General features: G+C 37.4%; 2 protein-coding genes across 2 annotated transcripts in view; one reads left to right on the top strand and one right to left on the bottom strand.

The window, feature by feature from the left end:
- The window catches only part of LOC105519904 (multidrug resistance-associated protein 1-like), a 97,118-nt gene extending 94,907 nt beyond the window's left edge, over positions 1–2,211 (top strand). The window contains exons 26-28 of the mRNA XM_011953440.1: positions 250–416; positions 1,468–1,662; positions 2,079–2,211. Coding sequence (XP_011808830.1) covers positions 250–416; positions 1,468–1,662; positions 2,079–2,211 — 495 coding nt within the window. The remainder of the gene's footprint in view (positions 1–249; positions 417–1,467; positions 1,663–2,078) is intronic.
- Positions 2,212–10,475: 8,264 nt separating this feature from the next.
- On the bottom strand, positions 10,476–22,346 carry HSPA13 (heat shock protein 70kDa family, member 13). The gene is made up of 5 exons (XM_011953436.1): positions 22,114–22,346; positions 20,186–20,526; positions 17,598–17,811; positions 15,089–15,256; positions 10,476–13,696 (listed from the first exon to the last, which is right to left on the bottom strand). Exons 1-5 carry the CDS (start codon positions 22,136–22,138, stop codon positions 13,029–13,031), a joined length of 1,416 nt encoding a protein of 471 aa, XP_011808826.1. The 5' UTR covers positions 22,139–22,346; the 3' UTR covers positions 10,476–13,028.
- Positions 22,347–22,918: the final 572 nt, after the last annotated feature.

The raw sequence follows: 22,918 nt of genomic DNA, 5'->3' as shown, positions 1-22,918 counted from the left end.
TTTTGGTGCTTGTTATTATTTTCAGTAATAGGAATAGGAGAAAGAAAATCCTGAGACTTACGATGACTTCATATGAATTATAGTTTATTTTGACTCTCTTCTGTTTTTGTTTTAAATATAAAATGAATTTGATGATTATAGTAGGTCTGATAATTTTGCTTTCTCCTGCTTTGTTTTCTGAGTCTGATTTTTAGAAATGTATTTATGCCTCATGACGGTAAGATTATGCGGGACTATTTTCTGCTCTAGCACCCTGTTTTATTTTCTGGAACCCTTCAAATGAACCTGGATCCCCTAAACAAATATTCTGATAGCAAGCTGTGGGAAGTGCTGGAATTGTGTCACTTAAAAGAGTTTGTGCAGTCCCTTCCTGAGAAGCTACTGCATGAGATTTCAGAGGGTGGCGAGAACCTCAGGTAAGCTGCTAAGAGCAGAGCTTGTCCAAGTTATTCATTCCAAGCTCTTCAGAAACTTGAACTGGCATCGAAGAGAAATATAGCTCCTGAGCCACCAGGGCCTGTTTAAAGTGCACCATGGCCAATTCCCTCTAAGGAAGAGAAGGAAAAAGTAAATTGTTGCTGCAGCCTGGGAAACCACTGGCTAAGAGAAAGGAAAGAAAAAATAAAGAACAATGCTCTATGAAAAGTCACTATTTAATTCAATCTTCTTTTGTCAAGACTGCTACTCTGAGAGCCTCGTTCCTAAAAAATGTTGTAAGGGGCTACTTTGCCTTCACCGTTGTTTGTTGCCTTAAGATAGCCCCCTTCATGTGACCAGAGACCCAAGGAAAGTGAGCTAGATCCCTGTAATGGCCTGCGTGGCAGGACTCCCACCACCCCTTCTTTGATCACTTTCTCCCTACCCCTCTGTGTTTCTGCAACATTGGTCTCCACGCTGTGTCATGAGTTTGCCAGGCCAATTCACGCCTACCACAGGGATTTTACATCTGCTGTTTCCTTTATCTGGAACAAGTTTTTACTGGAAATCTGCATGCCTCACTCTCCATGTCCTTCAGCTCCTGTCTTAAAACTTCTCCTGAGGATTTCTTTGGCAAGCTCATCTAAAATGCCCCCCCCACACCCACACTTTATTTATACCCTACTTCTGTGTGTTTGAATTCTTCTTAACACTTATTATATACATATTATCCATGAAATTACTACATATAATGTTGCTCTGTACTCGTGCACATATAATGTTGCACCTCCTACTATGCTTTTTACTCAATTATCTTGCTTATTGCTTTCTGTGTCCCCATGAGAAAGTATCTGCTACACAGAGATTTTTGTCTGTTTTGCTCATTGGTCTAAAGTCTGGCCCTCCCTCAATAAATGTTTCTTGAATAAAAGAACAAATGAAGTTGTGGGTGAGAAAAAGAATGAATAGTGGTACCATCAGAATTTTAAAACATGAAGTGTGTCACCATAAAGTCCATTGTTGAAATTATTATTATTATCATTTTAACAGCATGGGACAACGGCAGCTGGTCTGTCTTGCTCGTGCTTTGCTTCGAAAAACAAAAATTCTCATCTTGGATGAAGCAACAGCCTCCATCGACTTTGAGACGGACAAGTTGGTGCAGACCACAATCAGGAAGGAGTTTTCTGATTGCACCATCCTGACCATTGCTCACAGACTGCAATCTATCATTGATTCAGACAGGTGTGCTTGCTTTCTTTTCAGAAATAAAATCATTTCTGCCAAGATAAATATTGGGTATATGAAACACACTGATTACTTGCCAGTCATAAATAATTATATCTGTGCTGAGAGATACACAATTTTCCCTAATGATATAAGAGGTATTTTCCAAAATAATTGAAGAAAAAGTTAAAGCTAAAAGAATATTAGAAAACTTGCTATAGATAATGATATAGAAGGTGTTTTCCAAAATAATTGAAAGGAAAAGTTAAAGCTAAAAGAGTATTAGAGAACTTGATATAGTTCCTGAATTAACTAGCACCTATATGTTGAACTGAAATAACTCATACACTGATTTAAACTTTGTATTAGCAGGACCAATAAAATGTGAGGTGGAAGACTGTAGGTTACCTGACGCTATTCTTTTCACATTTCAGGGTGCTTGTTCTAGACTCAGGAAGCATTGTGGAATTCGAAGCGCCTCAGAATTTGATACGTCAGAAAGGACTTTTCTATGAAATGACGACGGACGCTGGAATAACACAAGAATCAGGCGCAAAAAATAAATGACTTTAGCTGTATGTTAATTTGCATAATAAAAAAACACTACAGTGCAGTAGTATTTAAAAAGCAAAGACAGAAGAAAAATGCACAAGGGCAGGCCCCTGCTATGAGTTGGCACACACTCTCATAGGCACCAGTTTCTTTTTTTGTTTGTTTATTTGTTCAAGATGGAGTTTTGCTCTTGTTGCCCAGGCTGGAGTGCAATGGCGTGATCTCAACTCACTGCATCCTCCGCCTCCTGGGTTCACGCGATTCTCCTGCCTCAGCCTCCTGAGTAGCTAGGATTACAGGCACCTACCACCATGCCTAGCTAATTTTTGTATTTTTAGTAGAGCCGGGGTTTGGCCATGTTGGCCAGGCTGGTCTCGAACTCCTGACCTCAGGTGATCTGCCCGTCTCAGCCTCCCAAAGTGCTTTGATCACAGGCGTGAGCCATGGCCCCCTGCCAGCACCACAGTTTCTAACCATCCTGGGCTGTACCTAGACTTCCCTCTTCCGTTCGTGCTTACCTTATTCACATTGGCCAAAATGCTAAGTGCCACTTGTCCTTTAAGTCCCTGACTTCACTTGGGAGTTCCCTTCTCAGCATGTCCCCTGATCTTCCCCTCTGCCCTCCAGTGTGATCTAGACGCCCCTTTTCTGTGCTCTCATTAGCCCCGTGTGCATACCTTTATCATGGCAGGGCTCATACTCTATTTTAATTTTTAAGTCTGCTTTCCCCTTGAAGGCGAGTGATCAGTTTTAATCATCTTTGTATGTTATGTTCCTACCATCGTGCCTTTCACAAAACTGATACCCAACAAATGTTTGTAGAATGAATAGCTAGACATTTTAGAGTACTGTAAGTACTTATTTATATATAAACAGATGTGGGCTGGACACTGTGGCAAACACCCATAATCCCAGCATTTAGGGAGGCTGAAGTGAAACGATAGCTTGAAGCCAGGAACTTGAGACCAACCTGGGCAGCAAAGTGAGATCCTGTCTCTACAAAAAATGAGTAAATATAATGAAAAAAATAAGACGGGCATGATAGTGCACGCCTGTGATCCCAGCTACTCAGGATGCTGAGGTGGGAGGATTGCTTGAGCCCAGGAGTTCAAGTTTGCAGGGAGGTATGATACACTGTAGTACTCCAGCTTGGATGACAGAAAGACACTCTATCTTAAAAAATAATAGTAAGTTTTAAAAGTATATTTTGAGCTATTGTACAATTTATGAAATGATGAAGAAATCACAGAAAAAAAGTTATTCAACTGCTTTTTGGAAAGAGTAATTATATATTAACAGACTTTTTATAATTGTTTAGAATGTTTTATATTTTTATTATTTACCTTTGAGTAAAAAAAAAAAAGCCTAGTATTTTCTTTGGAACATTATTTTTTGGTTAATACACCAACCTCAATGGGATATTTTATTACATTTATGAGAGGATTGTTGATTTGTAGTACTAATCAGATTTAAAAGGCTTTTTCTTTAGTAGTTTTGTTTAAAAGAAGCAACATTATGTCTCTGAATTGTCCTTCAAATTTAAAGTCTTTAAACTTCAATAGGATTTTCTTTCAAGAAGATTTTAATAAAATAGTTTAACATGTTCTTTAAAGCCCATCAACCATTTCTTTTGTCCTCCTTTCTTCCTCCCTGTGCAGCCCTGTACAACCTTGCTTCACTTCCTGAGGGTGTTTATGAAAAGTTACCTTAAACTAGAAAACTTGTATTATCTAAAATCTCCTCCCTTAAGGATGTAAGCTACTTGAAGTGTTGTCCTATCTGTACAATCCCTGAAGTGCTTTGTAAACACTGAATAAATAGCTGTTGAATTATATTAAGAAAGGAATCAAAATACTTCATTTATATGAGTTAAAAGATGTTTTAGCTCCCTATTCCTACAATTTTAGTAAATCAGAGGAGCTGCATAATTTTAAAATCTAATGGGAAATCAACAGTAGCCTGGATAAATTGTGGTATATTCACATAATATAATTCTATCTAGCTATGAGAATGAATGTACAACAGCTACTGTGCACCTTAGGCAATCTGATGAATCTCACAAAGAAAGTTGAGTGAAATAGCCACAAAAGAATATTACTATATGACTCCATGATTCTAATTATATAATTTTTTTAAAAGGAAAACAAATCTATACTATTAGAAGTTGGGATACTGGTTATCCTTGATGGGGAGGGTTATAATAGGGTACACAAGGTAGACTTATGGGGTAATGGTAGCATTTTGTTTCTTGAAGTGAATCTGAGTACTCATTCAGTTTGTGAATGTTCACCAATCTGTATATTTAGAATATGTGTAGTTTTCTGCATATATATACAGATATATATTATCTTCATATGTAATACAGAGTAAAAGAAAAGCAAAAGTAAAAAACATAAAAAATGACTAAATCAAAGCTATTCAAATATAATTTTCTTGTATTAAGAAATCAATATTTTATTCGTACTTCAATTATGTACATCAAGTTTGTTCAATTATCGATGTATACTAGAAGCAAAGTGCAAAGTACTCAAAGTGATTGGATTACAGAGAGGTAGCACATTTGTAACAAAAAAAGTTATTCCATGATTGTATGATTTGTTTAAAGATTGTAACTTCAAAATAGATTCATAAAGTAATGATACATTTCAATATACAAAATATTTACCATAGCTGACGGAGAAAAATCCTAAGTAGCATTAAGTTGCTTTCTTCGAGGATAATGAGAATGTTTATTATTGAAAGCCCACGATGTGCTAGGTAATGTGCAATATATTTGGAACATGTGTCACTTTCAATTCTCACTCAATAATATCAGGAAGGCATTATCTACTCCATTTTATCAAATATAATGCCAAGATTCCAAGCTGGAATCCAAAGCTGAGGATGGTCTTTCTAGTTCTCCACCAAGATGTCTCATTCCTAGAAGAGTCACTAAAAAATAGCTTGTAGTTCGAAAAAGTTTCAAAATCTTTTTAAAAATGGGATTTTAAACCAGTATCTTTGTGGGCACACTAAATAAAATTAAAGTTTGCGGTGGGGGTAGGATCCATGCCTCTTTAAATATAGTATTAGTCTGGACCATATAAAATAGTCATTTCTGTAGGTCAAAAAATGGCTGAATAATGGCAATTTCATTTACTTCTAAACATAGCCTTGATATAGAAGTGTTTAGAAAACTTAATATTGCATTTTAATATGCATGTAAATAATGAATAGTTCTACCTGATCTAAAGGGCCTTTCTTTTAAAAGAAAATTTAAAAGCTAGAATACAAAAACATAGTAGTTAAGAGTTCAGGATCTCAAGACAGGATACCTATGTGAACTCAACCACTTAATAGTTGTATAAACTTGAGTAACTTTACATATTTCTCTGTGTTTATTTGGAGTCATAATTCTATTTACCTCCTAAGTATGCTATGGAAATTAAATCATGTAATACATGTAATCACTTAAGACAGTGTCTAGCATAGAGAAAATATTGAATAACATATTGGCTATTATTTAAACACTAAAACTCATTGTTCCTTATAACCATAGTCTCATATTCACAAAATCACAGCATAGGACACTTTTTTTTTTTTTTTTTTTTTTTTGAGCCAGAGTCTTCCTCTGTCGGCCAGACTGGAGTGCAGTGGCATGATCTCAGCTCACTGTAATCTGGGCTCAAACAATTCTCCTGCCTCAGCTTCCTGAGTAGCTGGGATTACAGGCATGTGCCACCACGCCTGGCTAATTTTTGTATTTTTGGTAGAGACGGAGTTTTACCCTGTTGGCCAGTCTGGTCTCAAACTCCTGACCTCAGGTAATCTGCCCACCTTGGCCTCCCAAAGTTCTGGGATTACAGGCATGAGCCACCACGCCAGGACACACTCCTTTTTTTTTTCAGATGGAGTCTCTCTCTGTTGCCCAGGCTGGAGTGCAGTGATGCAATCTTGGCTTACTACAAACTCCGCCTCCTGGGTTCAAGTGATTCTCTTGCCTTAGCCCTGTGACACCACACCCAGCTAATTTTTTATATTTTTAGTAGAGACGGAGATTCACTGTGGTAACCAGGATGGTCTCGATCTCCTGACCTCGTGATCTGCTGGCCTCGGCCTCCCAAAGTGTTGGGATTACAGGCGTGAGCCACCGCACCTGTCCCAGGACACACTCTTAAGTAAATAAAAAGTACAAAAAGTTTATAAAAGTCTATTTTATACACAGCAACCTTGGGATAACTGGAGATTCAAAGAAGATATAGGCCTCAGTGATGCATAATATTATCTCAGTGAGATCAAGCAAATATGAGGAGGCAGCAGTTAGGAACTTCTTCTAGCTCCTTCTAGTTCTCCTTTCCTACTTTCCTGGATGCAAGTAGATCATTTTTTAATACAAGAAGTAAGAACTTCTGGATGTACTGTTTATCGACATGTCTCTAAGTCTTCTTATGAAAAGGAAGGCTATTTGGTAATTCACGTGTCTACTATGCTGCTGAGTTAATGGGCCGAGGTAATGGGTCTGAACCATAAGAAGAGTTCCTGGCTTCTTGATGATTGCTATCCAGGTAACCCAGGCTTCTCACTAGTTACTTTCAGAATGCGCAGTCTGAACTTAGTTATCATTGTTGCCCAAAGATAGTAACCTTTTGCTTATCTCAATAATGCTGCAAAAAATGAAAAGAAATAGGCATAGGAGGAAAATGTAAAATAGATCATAAATAGAAAAATATTTTTGATGAATTTGCTTCAAACATTTAGAAAGAAAATAACACATGCATTTTTTGTGTGTGACAAGGACAGTAACATAGTATCAGTTTTGAATTCATGTTTAAACAACTCAGATCTTCATTAATGCGCTTGTGATGACTGGTTTATGGCCTTTTAAAACTCTGATATACACAGTAGAAATAATGTGGTGATCAAGACGAAGACTAAAATAAATGATTTGGAATGCAAGACAATGGAGTGCAAAAGGAACCAGGCGTAAATATTAGTACAGCTTCAGTCACCACTAATTCCCTGTGAACATCTGCTTCTGGCTTTCTGTTGTGAACATTTGTGCAACAATTTCCAGATTTTACAGAACATCCTACTGCTTGACCTATATTACCATACCTGTCTACGATATTAGAGTGGTAACAAACAAGAATTACTATCAGTCATGATACGTAAGATCTTGAAAAGTGTCGTTTCATATATTCTGTTAGACTTTTTAGTTAATACAGGCAGGAGGAAAATCAGTTTTCTTTTATTCCATCTTGGGCAGAAGTAGAAGTCCAACAAAAGATAATGTGACCAAATGTTTAACTACATAAGGGTCATAAATTGAAAAATACAAGCATGAAAAGAAGTAAAACAAGGAAGTGTATGTTGTTCTCAGGTAGAAAGAAGTCCCAAAATACAGAGTACAAAGTTAGTTAAGGTGGCTCCATATCACCTGGGCTGTACCTATCTGTTTCAAACATCCACAGCATGTTTGTTGCTTGGTAGTTGCAAACCCCTTGCTATCTCCAGTATCATGTCTGCATTCCAAGAAGGAGAAATGAACGGTGAGCAGACATTTGTACAATCCAAATGTGTTTAAAAAAAAAAAAAAAAAAAGCCTGAGTTTATACCTAGTGATTTATGCTTATATCTCATTGGCCAGAATATGTCACAGAGCCATCCCTAGCTGCAAGGGAAGCTGGAAAATATAGTTTTTGAAGTAGGGATATTGCTGCTCCAAATAAAAGTGGGTTCTGGAAGTAAGCATGAATAAAATAAATATTATGATAGCATTTAGCAGGGTCTGCCACAACTACTCAAAGAACTTTTCAATCATGTCAAAATTATTTTATTAGTTTAGCAACTTGGGAGACAGAGGAAGGGTACTGATTACACCTAATAATTGAGACCCAATTTCCAGTTTCCAACAGTCCATGTTAAATAATTTAAGGTGAATGAACTCTAAAAAAAAATGTGTTTTTATCATATTAGCTTTACATACATACACACACATTCACACATATATATGTATACATATAATATATATAAAATAAGTCACAGAGTTACAAGTGTTAGAGCATTTGAAATTTTTTAGGTGTTTTAGGTAGGACAATTAATAAGTAATTCAATGATGTATCAAACAGACTGTATTTATTCCTGCTTTAAAATGCAAATAATTTAATGTGAGGCAAATCATTTATAATTCTTGTCAAAACAAAGTAAATGCTTTACCAAAGCAAACTTTTTTTCATAGTTCATCAGAAGAACCCTCAATAATTTACAGAAATTTTAGACCCATTGAATTAGGCTCTGATGATACTGGGGAATGTAACCTATTTGTTGCTCCTTAATAAGCCCACATAAGGGTGGCTTACGCCTGTAATCCTAGATTTTGGGAGGCTGAGGTGGGTGGATCACCTGAGGCCAGGAGTTTGAGACCATCCCAGCCAACATGGCGAAACCCTGTTCCTACTAGAAATACAAAAATTAGCTGGTTGTGGTGGTACCTGCTGTAATCCTAGCTACTCAGGAGGCTGAGGCAGGAGAATAGCCAGAACCTGGGAGGTGGAGGCTTCAGTGAACTGAGATTGCACCACTGCACTCCAGCCTGGGAGACAGAGCGATACTCCATCTCAATCAATCAATCAATTAAAAAAACCCACATAAAATTGACAGTCACTCAACTTTGTTCATTTCTCTATCTACCATATGTATTAATCGTTATCACTCTCTTTGTGCCAGGCACTTACAAAAACCAAGTGACATAGGTCCTATTGATTTCATTTTGTATTTAAGAAATTGATAAATTCTAAACCTGCTTGTTGAAAATGTAAAGGAATAAAAAGCATAAATCTCCAATGTTAACATTAGCTGGTAAATAAGAGGTCTTACATGGATACTATCCAGGTTTGGTAATGGAACAGAAAAGGTACTATGGCATTGTATTCTGTAATGGATAAGGCAGCATAGCACTGGAATTACAAGCATAGACTGGATTTGAATCCCGACTTTCTCACTTAATAGTTGTAATCCTGTGAAAACTGCCTAACATATCTATGCCTTAATTTCCCTATTTGAAAATGCAGATAATAGTACCTACTCAAATGGTGCTAGAACTAAACTAAATTGATTAGTATTAGTAAAATATTTAGAGCAGTGCCATAGTAAGAACTCTATTATCTGCTGTTGTGTAACAAATTAATCCAAAGCTTAGTACTTTAAAATAACAGAAATGAATGATCTCACATTTTCTGTGGGTCAGGAACCTGGTAGTTCAAACTGTTTATAATTCTTGCCAAAACAAGAATTAAGGTGTCTCATGACATGGCATTCAGAGTCAACTGTGGCTGCATCATCTCAAGACTTAGTAAGGCTGGAGGGTTCATTTCAAGAAGGCTGTCTCACGTCGCTGGAAATTCGTGCCTCCTGTCAGTGGGGGGTACCTGTCTGCCTCCATGTGGCCTCTCATCTTCTAGGGTGTCTTTCTACACCTGTATTCACCAAAACAGCTTCTTTATATGGTCTTCTTAATGTGGCAGCTGGGATCCGAAAGAGAGCCAGCGAGAGGGTGCATCCAAGAAGGAAGCTGATCTTTTTTAAACCTAATTTCAGAAATGACATCCCAGTATTTCTGCCGTATTCTGCCGTACTATTCATTAGCAGTGAGTCATTATCTCTTGCCCAAATTCAAGAGAACAGGATTACACATGGATGTTAATTCCACAAGGTGGGATCACTGGATCCCACATCAGAGGCTGCCTACCTCAGTGAGGCACTATCTGTTAATTAAGATAAATATGAACTATTGCTGTATTCCCTCATATATTTCAGTCTCTCCAAGGTCAAGTCTACCGTCATTATCTAAAGGCTCATGTTAAAAGATTACATTAATCAAATGAATTCTTAAAGAAGCAAAACACAATTAATATATTGTTTACTTGTCCAAAGACTACTATAAACTTTGGTTAGAGAAATATTTATTAACCATCAACCAAAGGAATCCTGTTATGCAGGATTATTTATTAACTAGCTAGATTAGGTTAGCTTAGTTTCTGGCTCCACCATGGTCAGAAGCCATGAATTGGTGTTCAGAATTCTGAAGACACTGTTCATATGCTGCAAGAACTGCCTTTTCTAAATTAGAGAAATAAGTGGAAAGCATATAAGCAATACAAAGGATATAGAGAAATGAATAACTAGGCCACAGTCATTGAGATTGAGTGCCTAGGGCATCAAATCAGTTCCATCCTCACTTTCTTATTTATATGCCTGAAAAGTATACTCCAGACTAGTCCTGAAAGAAAAAGTACACATAGTTTAAAAAACAAACTGCAAAATGGTATTTATTTACATTAAAACATGAATTGCCTGTATACACACGAATAGAAGAGGAACAATCTATTATGCACAATAACTGTAATATTTAGTACATGTTATACACAGTAGTATGTTAAGTCAGTGGTTTAAGTGAAAACACAGTACCAAAACATTCCTGATACAAAATAAATTACTCATTCACATATTCTAATCATACAAGACACTTAATATTTTCAAAGTTACGTACTTCAAATAACACTGGCTAAATGTACAACTAAAGTGTATTAAGTTTTTTTTAGGAAAAGACTTCAGATTGTTATTCATAAATGATCCCTTTTAGGATGCATTATCTTTTAAATAAATAAACTAAATTGACTTCAAGACTATTTATAAATAGCCCACTAAAATATGATTGAGCACATTCCTTCATTTTATTAAAGGTGTAGCTATATACTAGAGAATATGCTCAACTACTGCCTCCAAATTCCAACACTGTCATTCTAATTTGCAAATAGAAATTATTTAAATTCCAACTTTAGTACACGAGATTAGCTGCCTGCTCTATGTTGTCAACTGTTTCCAAAAGTATTAACAGATTAAGAGACTGTCTTGAACATCTCAAATGTTTGAGAAATTCAAGGGTTTTTTCTATGTTTTAGGTTAAAGCTGAGCCTATATATGGAGATTTTGAGATAAACTGAACACTTTTAGAAGATCTTCACAAAGAATTTTTCAATTCTAAAATCTATTACAGATTTATATAAAGTCCAAGAGAACATTTGGAATATTTTCATAATGCAGTGAAGAATTCATCTTTGGCATTTCTCCATTCATTCTAAAATAAGATATTTCAACAAACATTTTATACATTTCTATCCACCTACTATAGACATTTTCTGTACACAAAAGTATTTGATTGAAATTTGAGTTTTAACAGCAATTTCATTGCTAATAATTTTTTTAGATATGAAAAGTATTAGTAACATTCAGTTTTTTACTATGAGAAGCTGAAATATTTTGATGTTGCTGAAATGAATTTGCTCAGTTTCCTTCTTCGATGACTGGCAATTCAACATCCTATCAAATTCAGCAATGGATAAAGCAGACATACTTTACATTAAAAAATAAAAATTGTGACCAGGACATAATTTTTGAATAATATGAAGCATTCCTCTATTAAGGAAAATATGTATGTGTGTGTGTGTGTGTGTGTGTGTGTGTGTATATCTCCATATATCTTCAAATAAAATGCGTATGACAGAAATCAAACTGTTATACTTTCTTTCTTGGTCCCTGTGGTATTTCTTAAAGGAAACAACAAAAACCAACAACTCTGCTACAAATCCCTACCAAAAAATCTACAAAATAATTTGTACAAACTTTGTCACAATGGTTTCCACATTAGATTTCCACGTTACTTCCAGTATTCACAAATTTTTTGCTCTCATCATAACCAACCTAATGTTTGAAAATAGTCCAAGTGTAATTATTTAAAAATAAGAATAGAAAACAATAACACAGCTTTTATAATTGAGCATATTTTCCTCATTGAAAACTAAATATGAGGAAAAAAATCTCAGTAAAACAGAACCAAAACCATTTAGTAGCTCAATTACATGCTATATTCCCCAGGGCTTACTGAAAATATAAACAAAGAAACCAAAATGTAAAACAAATACAGTAGGTAATTGATGCTATTTGCCAATGTTTGCAAAGGTCCTGGATAACAAAAATGAGATAGTAAACATGGCTCGGACATTAACACGTTCTTCAAATGCAATTACCAATTTTATTCTCTAACCAAACAGAATAATGGAAATCCAAGCAGAGAATGATGTACAGGACATAAAGGAACTGGAATATAAATTGGGTATTTCTACTATATGGTGCTGAAAAACTTGAATGTCTTTAGAAATAAAATAAATTCAACTATTAAATACACAAAACCCCTGGAGAATACAGATTACAAGAATATGACACTTAACAGGATACTGAATTTGTGAATGTAAATTTGTTATATAATATGGCAGTTGCTGAATATTATGTATGCAGCTTATGCTAATAATACTGCTATCTTCCAACCACTGTAAATACCTGACATCAACAAGATCCTTCAAGTATAGTTCAAATTATTAGTTACATGTGATAATACAAGTAATTACCAGCTCCTGCTAATACAATTTAGTGAGAACTGGAAATCTCATAATTGGCACTATTTTATGTTTCTAGAATATAATGTTAAGTGCATATGGTTATCAATCTCCAGAATCCAGAAAATACAGTCATCCATATTCTTATAAGAGAGCTGTACCTCAATTTTATCATTTTAGAGTATTTGTTAGAATAGGATCTCTCCAAAATCAAATAGGATCAATCTGGACACGTCGAATCCTAAGACAAAACGCCATGTAAAATTTTCCTATATCTAAATGTTGCCCTCTAGGTAAATCTGTGATATTTTAGAAAGAGACTTTGTTTTGTGGAAAAGGTAATCTGATAAACGGGAAGAGATCATCAGACAAGATCACAAATAACCATTATTTCTACAGAATTCAGTTGAAGTTGGTTTTTTGTAAATGCTTATTGGGAATTTCTAAAGCACTGACTTGGAGAGGCCAAGAGCCTCCATCAATCCCTGCTTGGATAGCCACTCCCGTTACCACTGCTAGGTCAGGGTCTACAGATGTGTTGGGATCTTTTCCAAAGAACTCTTGAATGACTTGACGGATCCGAGGAATACGAGTGGAGCCCCCAACTAAAACCACCTCATCGATCTCAGTCTTTTCCAGGTGGCCTTCCTTCAATACTTGCTGAATGGGTACGAGTATTTTCTGAAACAGGTCTTCATTCAGGGTATCAAAGAGTTTGCGTGATATTTCCGTTTCAAATAAAACCTGACTTTCTCCACTTTTCTTATCAGAAAGGCCATGTCCAAACCCACTGTTCACATGATGGTCATCTGCTGAGGAAAGTTTGTCTTTTGGCAGTTCAGTGTCACTACTGTGAGGTTCCTTCCTGTCCTGTTCCTCCACCGTTAGTAATACTGACAACTGAGCAGCTTGATGAAGAGTCAGATTTAATTTGACCATTTCCACAGCTTGTCTCAATCTGTGGATCTCCTCTTTCCTAGAGGGCACAAAGCCATACGTTTGATAGATCTGTTTATATAAATACTGAAGCAATCTCTGATTGAAGTCCTGTCCTCCAAGTTTATTGTTTCCTGAGTGAAAAATAAAAAAGTTTAATATAGTTCGCACATATGTGGGTATGTATACATGTATATTATGTATATGTAAAAATTATATTCTGGGAATAACAAATCCCTGTTTCATGTATCATTACAATTTTATTCATACAAAGACCGGTTAAAAAGAACTGTGTTGCTGGGCATGGTGGCTCACACCTGTAATCCTAGAACTTTGGAAGGCTGAGGTGAGAGGACTGCTTGAGACCAGGAGTTAGAGACCAGACTGGGCAACATGGCAAGACCCTGTCTCTACAAAATAAATAAATAAATAAATAAAAATTAAAAAAATTAAAAAAATAATAACTGGATTAAAGCTATCTTAACCCAAATAAGTACTATTTAAAAACTAGTGCACATCAGGGTCAAAATTTTAAATTATGTAAAAGGAAGTACAGTATCTCTTCACAACATCAAATAATTTTTCAGTAAATAGAGATTAAGAATACAGATTGGCTTATAAGTAGCTATTTAAAAACACTGAATGTCATTCTCAACAGAAGTGCTTCTTATAATGAAAAAGTAGGTATTTAATCTCTTTTTTACCTTTCATTTTTTTCTTGCTTGATTAGTAGGACCTGAAAAGGTCTTTCTACTTTTCTACCTGAAAACTAGATAAATAATGTCAAAGGAAAAGAGTAATGTAATATAATTTCCTGGTATTTAACTTGATTCGAAGAAGAGAAAAAACAATGCAGAGGTTAGAATACCTATAACTTACAACTCAACTTGTCAAACAGGTTGAATCCCTTAAGCTACATTCAATGAAACAAAAATCTTTAAAAAAAGGGGTTAGAATGGAAAATCCTATCATTTCCTAGGGAAAAATACAATTCGATTTTCTAAAGACATCTACTCTATAAAACATATTAAATGAAATATACTGATCACCCTTCATTTTAAATAAATTTTTCTGCCCTCTGTTTCCTTTCTTCACCATCACCATGAAAAGTCCTACTGGCTCCATGAGCCGTTAACTGGGTAACGGGCAATGTATTTATTTGACTTATAGGATGCCCAGTCATTTTTTGAGATTTAACTTTTGGCAGTAAATATATACAAATTGTGGTATAAAATTACATATACAGAAAATTATCAAAATAAAGTCAAAGAATTCTGGGGGAAAAGAAGGATGCACTACACATTGGATATGTTAAAGAAAGCACTGCCCAAACCTCTTCAACTCTCCCTGCATTTTTCTGTATTTCTTTTTTTTTTTTTTTTTTTTTTAGTAGAGAAGGGGTTTCACTGTGTTAGCCAGGATGGTCTTGATCTCCTGACCTCGTGATCCGCCCGCCTCGGCCTCCCAAAGTGCTGGGATTACAGGCATGAGCCACGGCGCCCAGCCTCTCCCTGCATTTTTCTTACCAGACATTGCTCGGGTTAGAAACATCCCTCCTTGTTTATTCAGTAAAGACACATCTAGAGTTCCTCCGCCCAAGTCTATCACCAACACGTGGAAGACGTCAGCCTTGTGGAGGCCATAAGCCATAGCTGCCGCTGTGGGTTCATTTATTACCCTCAAAATCTTCAGTCCTGTAAGATTGGTTGAAGGGAAGAAAAACTCATGAGAGGATGCGATAAAGTAATCTCTTCCCACTCACAGCATGTTTGTGTCTTCTGCGACATGAACGCCACCACTGAGTAATAATGAGAGCAGTCACAAACTGAACAGAAGCATGAAATGGGAACAGTAAACACAGGCTCTTCTAAATGGTATCTTTAAAATTATTCTGAAAGATTACAATATAAAGAAATAAAAGTCAAGGTTCAGTGGAATAAGTCATTCTACTCTTTATTAATTAACACTTAATTTTCAAAAAGTCTCCCAGCCTTTTCTAGCATTCATATTCTACATTGGAATATATGAGCAATAAAAATCAATCATTATGCCAAGGCAGGCGGTTCACGAGGTCAGGAGATCCAGAGACCATCCTGGCTAACACAGTGAAACCCCATCTCTACTAAAAATACAAAAAATTAGCCGGGTGTGGTGGCGGGCACCTGTAGTCCCAGCTGCTCGGGACGCTGAGGCAGGAGAATGGCGTGAACCCGGGAGGCGGAGCTTGCAGTGAGCCCAGATCGCGCCACTGCACTCCAGCCTGGGCGACAGGGCGAGACGCCGCCTCAAAAAAAAAATTAATCATTATATACTTATATACTATCATTTAAGTGCTATGGAAATTAAAGAGGCTTATGTTGAGCAGGTAAAAGATCAGGTTTCTTTGAATGAAATTCCTGCTTTAAACTAAATGCCACACTTACAAGTGGTATGGAAAGTAATATGGCATTATGTATCAGGAGCTATGACAACATTCAAACTCTAAAGAATTATTCCAAAGATCATAACACCCTTCCCTTCAGCTCTCTGATTTTACCACTTATTCTACTCTGGCCACACTGACCAGCTTCCTATCCTCTATGTACCAGCAAATTCCCAGCTTATGGCTGTTGCAGTGGCCATCTCTTCTTCCTACAACACACTTTCTCCATGTGTCTGCATGGTTAACGATTTTGCTTTCTTCAAATGTGCTTAAATGTTAGTTTCTCAATGAGGTTTGCCTGATCACTCTATTTAAATTCTACAAGTGGTCCATCCCCTGACCACTAAAAGCAACCTGGACCCATTAGCCTGCTCTTTTCTTCATAGTAGGTTACTTTCTGATATACATTGTATCAGTAGCTCTCAACAAGGCAGGATTTTACCTCCAGAAGAAATCTGGCAACATACGGAGACATTTCTCATTGTCACCACTTGGTGGAGAAGGGTGCTGGTGAATAGAGGCTAGGGATGCTGTTAAATATTTTGTAGTTCACAGGACAGTCCTCCACAATAAAGAATTATCTGGCCCAAAATATCAGTAATGTAGAGGCTGAAAACATTATTAAATTTACCTTTTATGTTCATTCTGTGTTTCCCTCTGGTAGAATATAAGTTCCATAAGAACAAAGATTTCTTTCTTTTTTTAGCAAGGCCCTCAATATTGGTTCAATGGCATTAAATGTCAAATCATTAAATGATCTACCTCAGATTTTATTTTAAAAATTATATTCACCTTAACATTAATGGAATTTAGAAGAAAGGATTCCTCACTGCTAACATGTGTCCATTTTCTCTTTGAGCCTTTGTCCTGTAGCTATCTGATTGGTTCTTATTATATACACATTTTATATTGTGCTATTGAGCTTTCAAAATTATAAACCTGTATACAAATCCATCTACTTTACCTACTGTGATGGTTAATATTATCATCTTGATTGGATTGATGGATGCAAAGTATTGTTCCTGGGTGTGTCTGTGAGGGTATTGCCAAATGAGATTAACATTTGAGTCAGTGGACTGGGAGAGGCAGGCCCACCCTCAATCTGGGTGAGCACCATCTAATCAGCTGCCAGAGCGTGCCTAGAATAAAAGCCGGCAGAAGAATGTGGGAGGATTAGACTGTCTGAGTCTTCTGGCCTCCATCTTTCTCCCGTGCTGGATGCCTCCTGCCCTTGAACATCGGACTCTAAGCTCTTTAGCTTCTGGGCTGTTGGACCTACACCAGTGGTTTGCCAGGGGCTCTCGGGCCTTGGGCCACAGACTAAAAGCTGCACTGTTGGCTTCCCTACTTTTGAGGTTTCGGGACTCAGGCTGGCTTCCTTGCTCCTCAGCTTGCAGCCAGCCTACTGTGGGACTTCACCCTGTGATAGTGTGAGTCAATACACCTTAATAAAATCCCTTAGTCCTGTCCCTCTAGAGAACTCTAATACACCTACCATATAGTTTGTTTATTTTGACTATCGTGTGGTTTGGGAGGTGGTAAATTTTACTACAGAAGGTTTTCAACCCAACACAATTTTGAGAAAAATGCATCTCAGTCAAGGGTACTGTTACCTGCAAGGTTAGCAGCTTCAATTGTTGAATTTCTCTGTTTTAGATCAAATTCTGCTGGTACAGAAATGACAGCATTGGCAACTGGCATTCCAAGATATGCCTCTGCCATTTCCTTTAACTTCAACAATAGTCGAGAGCCAACATATTCTGGGGACACCGTGATGGTCTCATTACTTGTCACAGAAAACTCAACCATTCCATTTTTGTTTAAAACCTGTGAATAGGATTTGCAAATAAGTAAATAAAAGAGTAAAAGTATATATATATACACACACACACACACACACAGACATACATATATACATAAATGCTAGATTTCCTGAGAACTTACCTTTATCTTTACAAAATAAAAAAATGCATTTGTAATCTATCCAGTACATTCACCAAGATTAGAACTTGTTAAATGCTATATATTCAAATCTATACTATGAATACATATTAGCTTTACTTTTTTTTTGAGATGGAGTCTTGCTCTATTGCCCAGGCTGGAGTGTGGTGGCGTGATCTCGGCTGACCACAGCCTCCGCCTCCCGGGTTCAAGCAATTCTCCTGCCTCAGCCTCCCGAGTGGCTGAGGCTACAGGTGCGCGCCACCATGCCCGGCTAATTTTTGTATTTTTAGTAGAGACAGGGTTTCACTGTGTTGGCCAGGTTGGTCTTGAACTCTTGACCTTGTGATCTGCCCGCCTCAGCCTCCCACTGTGCTGGGATTACAGGTGAAAGCCACTGTGCTTGGCCCACACTAGTTTTTAATAACAGCAGATCTCACTTTAGGTCTCATGGTTAGGTTTCCATCATGAAAAATTGACCTTCCAAAAAGTACTTCACTAGTCTGGGGAAAACATAAAAAAGCTATATGGACAATATTAAACTATGATACAAATATACCAGAACCATCATGCCCAAATGAAACAAAAATAATAAGAAAAAAATCAGGTCACTTAGAAACTTTAAATAGTTTTGAGGTCAAATGACCCAAAGCTGTAATTCAGAGGGCATATATAGCTTTAGACGACTTTTTCATTAAAGACTGTAAGTCACTAAAGAATCCCAAAAAAGAAGTCAAAAAACAACAAAGTAATAAACCTAAGAAATGCAGGGAGCAATTTTTTTTTCTTTGAAAACGAATGAAAAATTTGAAAATTTTTATGAATAGGTTTATTCAATAAACAACACCGATACAACTACCTATTTTGAAACTAATTCATGGCCGGCATGGTAAAATCCCGTCTCTACTGAAAATACAAAAGTTAGCCCGGCATGGTGGCGCACACCTGTAATCCCAGCTCGGGAGGCTGAGGGAGGAGAATCACTTGAACCTGGGAGGCAGAGGTTGCAGTGAGCCAAGATCATGCCATTGCATTCCAGCCAGAGAGACGGAATGAGACTCCGTCACAAAAAAAAAAAAAAAAAAAAAAAAAAAAAAAAAACTAATTCATTTAGAATTTCACTTCATAACTTCCAAGAAAAACTTCACATGGAAAAAAATTTTAAATGTTTAAAAGAAAAAAACAAAAGCAGCAAAATCCAAACCAATAAACACTCACATAAAAGTATTAAGAGGAAAAAAAAAGTACCAGTGGATAGGATGGGATAGGCTACAGTAAACATGGTAAAAGTCTAAAATCAAAAATTTAAAACTTTGACATCCAGCTCAAAAACATCAGTGGAAAAAAAAGGTAAGGAAAAGATAACAAAAACATATAATGAAGGTCTTTTATAGTCACTAAGGAAAAGAAAAACACACCAAAACAAAAAAGGAAAAGAACAAAAAATGGACCACAAAAGAAAATTAAAATATCAATAAAATTCTAAAAATTCTGATCTCACTAAAAAAACAAAAGAAATGAAAATTAATACAGGATACTATTTTTCACTTATCTGACTGTTAAAGATTAAAAAAATAACTAGTGAAGATACAGTCACTCTAAAAAATTATGGTTAAAAGCATATAACCTTTCTAGTGAGCAAACCGGCAATATAAATCAAATGCCTTAAAAACATGTACACATTTGACCTATCAATTCGACTTCTAGTATTCAAGTTAGGAAACTTTCAGAGAAGTGTACAAAGATAAGTGTGTAAGGACTACCTGAATCTCCAACATTAGTGAAAAACCACAAAAAGGTACACTGACAGAGCCTAGTCTAATAATGGAATAGTCATTCCACAAAATCATTAAAGATAAGATGTGACCCTATTAATTATCCATGACATATTAAATAGCATAAAATGGCACACCTGGTACGTTCTCTTTATATGTATACAAATATGTACACATACACACAAATATCTATCTATGGTACACAGGGCTTCATCAACCTTCCTGCTACCTTGAAAGAGCTAAGCAAGACATGCTGAGGATGGAAGAGCAAGAAAATGGCAAAGCCTTAAGTACCTGTTAGCATTATGGAGTCAGTGATTAACTCATCCTAGAGCTGCTGTGGAATTTCTTGTTATGTGAGATAACAGGACTGTCATGTATTAATAGATTAAGCTAGACGAGATAGAATGTTTTGTGACATGAAGTCAAAGCATTAACTAAAAGGGTACACTAAAATTAATATAGACTTTAGATTAATCACTTACCTTAAATGGGTATCTGCCAATTTCAGCCTCCAGCTCTTCTGGGGTAAAAATCTTGCCTATGAATCTTTTGGCATCATATATTGTGTTTTGAGGATTTGAATCTGCCAGCTCTACGCTTTCATATCCCACATATACATCATTGTCAGTAAAAGACACCATGCTGGGTATGCTGATATGCCCATTTTCATCTGGAATCACCTTTACTTTTCCTGTGCCAGGAAAAAACACCCCAACAGAACAATAGGTGGTGCCAAGATCAATACCAATCACTTTAGGAGTAGGCAATGGTAAATACTGTTGTGCCAAATAGCCAGCCAACAGGAGGGTCAAAACAGCCGATCCTGAAATACAGGAAAATTAAAAGATGTATTTTTTTCAAACTAGTACAATGTACTAAATTACTGTAGCAAAGTCCCTGTAATATCACTCGTTGAAACAAGGCTAAAAAAGACAAACTCCAAAAATTTTTATAGGACTATTGGTAACACTCCTCTCAGACAGCAAGTTTTTCAAAATGTAAAATGGTTATAATAAAATTTAAAATGAAGTAACAACACAAACAACAACAAAAAACCCTATAACTGTATGTTTGTGTCATTCTTTAATAAATGTAATAAATGTAAAAATATTTCAATAATATTTGTGCAGATGCTGACAAGAAACATTTATCTGGAGCAAAAGCCAGATATAATCTAATATTCTTGATGAATTGATATTTAGATTTTACAGCTTTATAAAAAGCTTCAACTATCATTTTTTTAAAAGTTCCATTATTAAAATCCTCACAACAAAAACTTTATTATTGCAAGGCTAAAATTCTATCTTCGTATCTCACCTCCTTTTCCCTTTCAAAGGGATGAAATGGATAAATCGGATAAAATGATTTTGAAAGTTCCTTAGTTATGAAACTGTCACTTCATAACAGAACACAGTTAACTTTTTAAGTATTTAGGTATGAACTAGGGACATCCTCCTTGTAGTGGTAATATTTACAGGAGAAGCAACATAAAAGTGGGCAACCCTGATGGCAACATCTATGAAAGCTTCCTGAAGACAAGTTTCGCTCACTGTTGTATCCCCCAGACCAGGAATAGCAGATGCCCAACAAATACTAATTTAAAAAAAAGAAGAAAAAAAGAGTAGGAACAAATGCCACGCAGATTGTAAACATAAGTGAAGAAAGATGCCCCTTTGGTTTTTAGTTAATCTCGTATTTGGTATCAGGAGGCTGTGTTATACACCTGTGTCCACTCATATTACATACGACCCAAAACGTCAATTGTCAGGCCTCTGTGTTACTAATTGTTAGCTCATCCTCATCAACACATAACTCAAAGAAATAAAACCAAGTGCAAATCCCACTTTCCCCTTCCAGCTACAGGCAACATTTTAGAAGCATTTCATCACCTTGGAGACGCGGCGTGGGTGTTTGTGTGGGTGGGGGATAGGTAATTCCAAACCCGATCTGATGGAAAAAGCATCGATCGAGCTATACATCAGAGTCCTGAATCCCTCCAAATTCAGCATCCGTGAGCCAATAGATCCGGATGTAGCTCCTCCCCCTTCCTCCACAAAGGGGTCCTGGAGGTGCACGTTCTCGCAGCCTTCCATAGCTCGCCCTAATTCAACAGGCAATTCAAAAACCTAGGTGCTGTTGAAAGGTACGCCTCCTTAAGCCTGATGTCCCTGGAATGGACACAGCTGGTCGCCATCTACCCTACCTTGGCCTGCAGGGGCCGGGGCCCTCTTGGAGGCGTCCCCGCCCCCATCTACTCCGAACAGCCGAAAACCGCCTCTAAGTCACCTTTCTGACTCCCCTTCCGCTGCTCCAGCTAGATCCAGTAGGTGAGTCAACCACCCCCGCCCACGCTGGCATCCTCAGATCGCCTCTATGCCCTCAAGAGCAACAAGGACCCCCGGAAACCCACCTAAGATCGTCATCTCTCTGGCCATCACAGTCCCGCCGAACAGGCTTGTGATGACTGTACCAGACGTGAGGCACCGCCCCCACTCCGCCCGGCAGTGCCGCAGCCCCCTGGGAAATGTAGTCCTCTTGCTCTGAGGCAATCGGAGAAGCTATCACTCTGACCAAAGCAAAGACTTCATCTACCGTGAGGGCGCGGGGCAAAGAGCCTCCATTCAACCGCTGCCAGTGACGACTGAGTCCCCCTCCTACGCAACGGCTGGCAGGACCAGTCAGGCTGAGGGGGAGGAGCGCCGTGGCGGGAGACTGGTGTTTATAATCAAACCTGTTGTCCCGCGGCGCTATCTCTTTAGCCCCGCCCCGCGCTTTGCATTCTGGGAAGCGTAGTTCCAGCCTTTCTCTTTCCGCGGGAGGGAATGAAATGGAGGGTGAGAACCGTTAGTTATTGCTTTCTTTGGTCGCGCACCTAATCAGGTCTAGGATTCGAGTTTGTGTTCTTTCGTTTTAATTACTTTTAAAGCGCGTTCGTTTGCCTGAGATCTAGCTTCTAGATGGCCTTCCCATAGCCTCCCGGAGCCCCAGCCATCCTCCGTAGAAGGGTCCCTGCCGCAGTGCGGGGCCCGAGGGAAGTCGGCTCTGGCGTCGGTGCTCGCAGCCCTGGGAACAGCCCTGAAACTCCAGTGACCCTCAGCCCTCTGCCTTTGTTTTGGGATAAATGAATTCAAGCATTCTTCAGTCAATTCGATTTATCCAAGGGATCAGGGACACATTTTCTCTATTGCTAACACTGAAGTGGGCCATTAAAAACA

The sequence above is a fragment of the Colobus angolensis genome, unplaced genomic scaffold (genome assembly GCF_000951035.1).
Source record: "Colobus angolensis palliatus isolate OR3802 unplaced genomic scaffold, Cang.pa_1.0 Scaffold360, whole genome shotgun sequence".
NCBI classification, from domain to species: Eukaryota; Metazoa; Chordata; class Mammalia; order Primates; family Cercopithecidae; genus Colobus; species Colobus angolensis.
The sequence above is the reverse complement of the archived record's forward strand: the minus strand, read 5'-3'. Positions and strand labels throughout refer to the sequence as shown.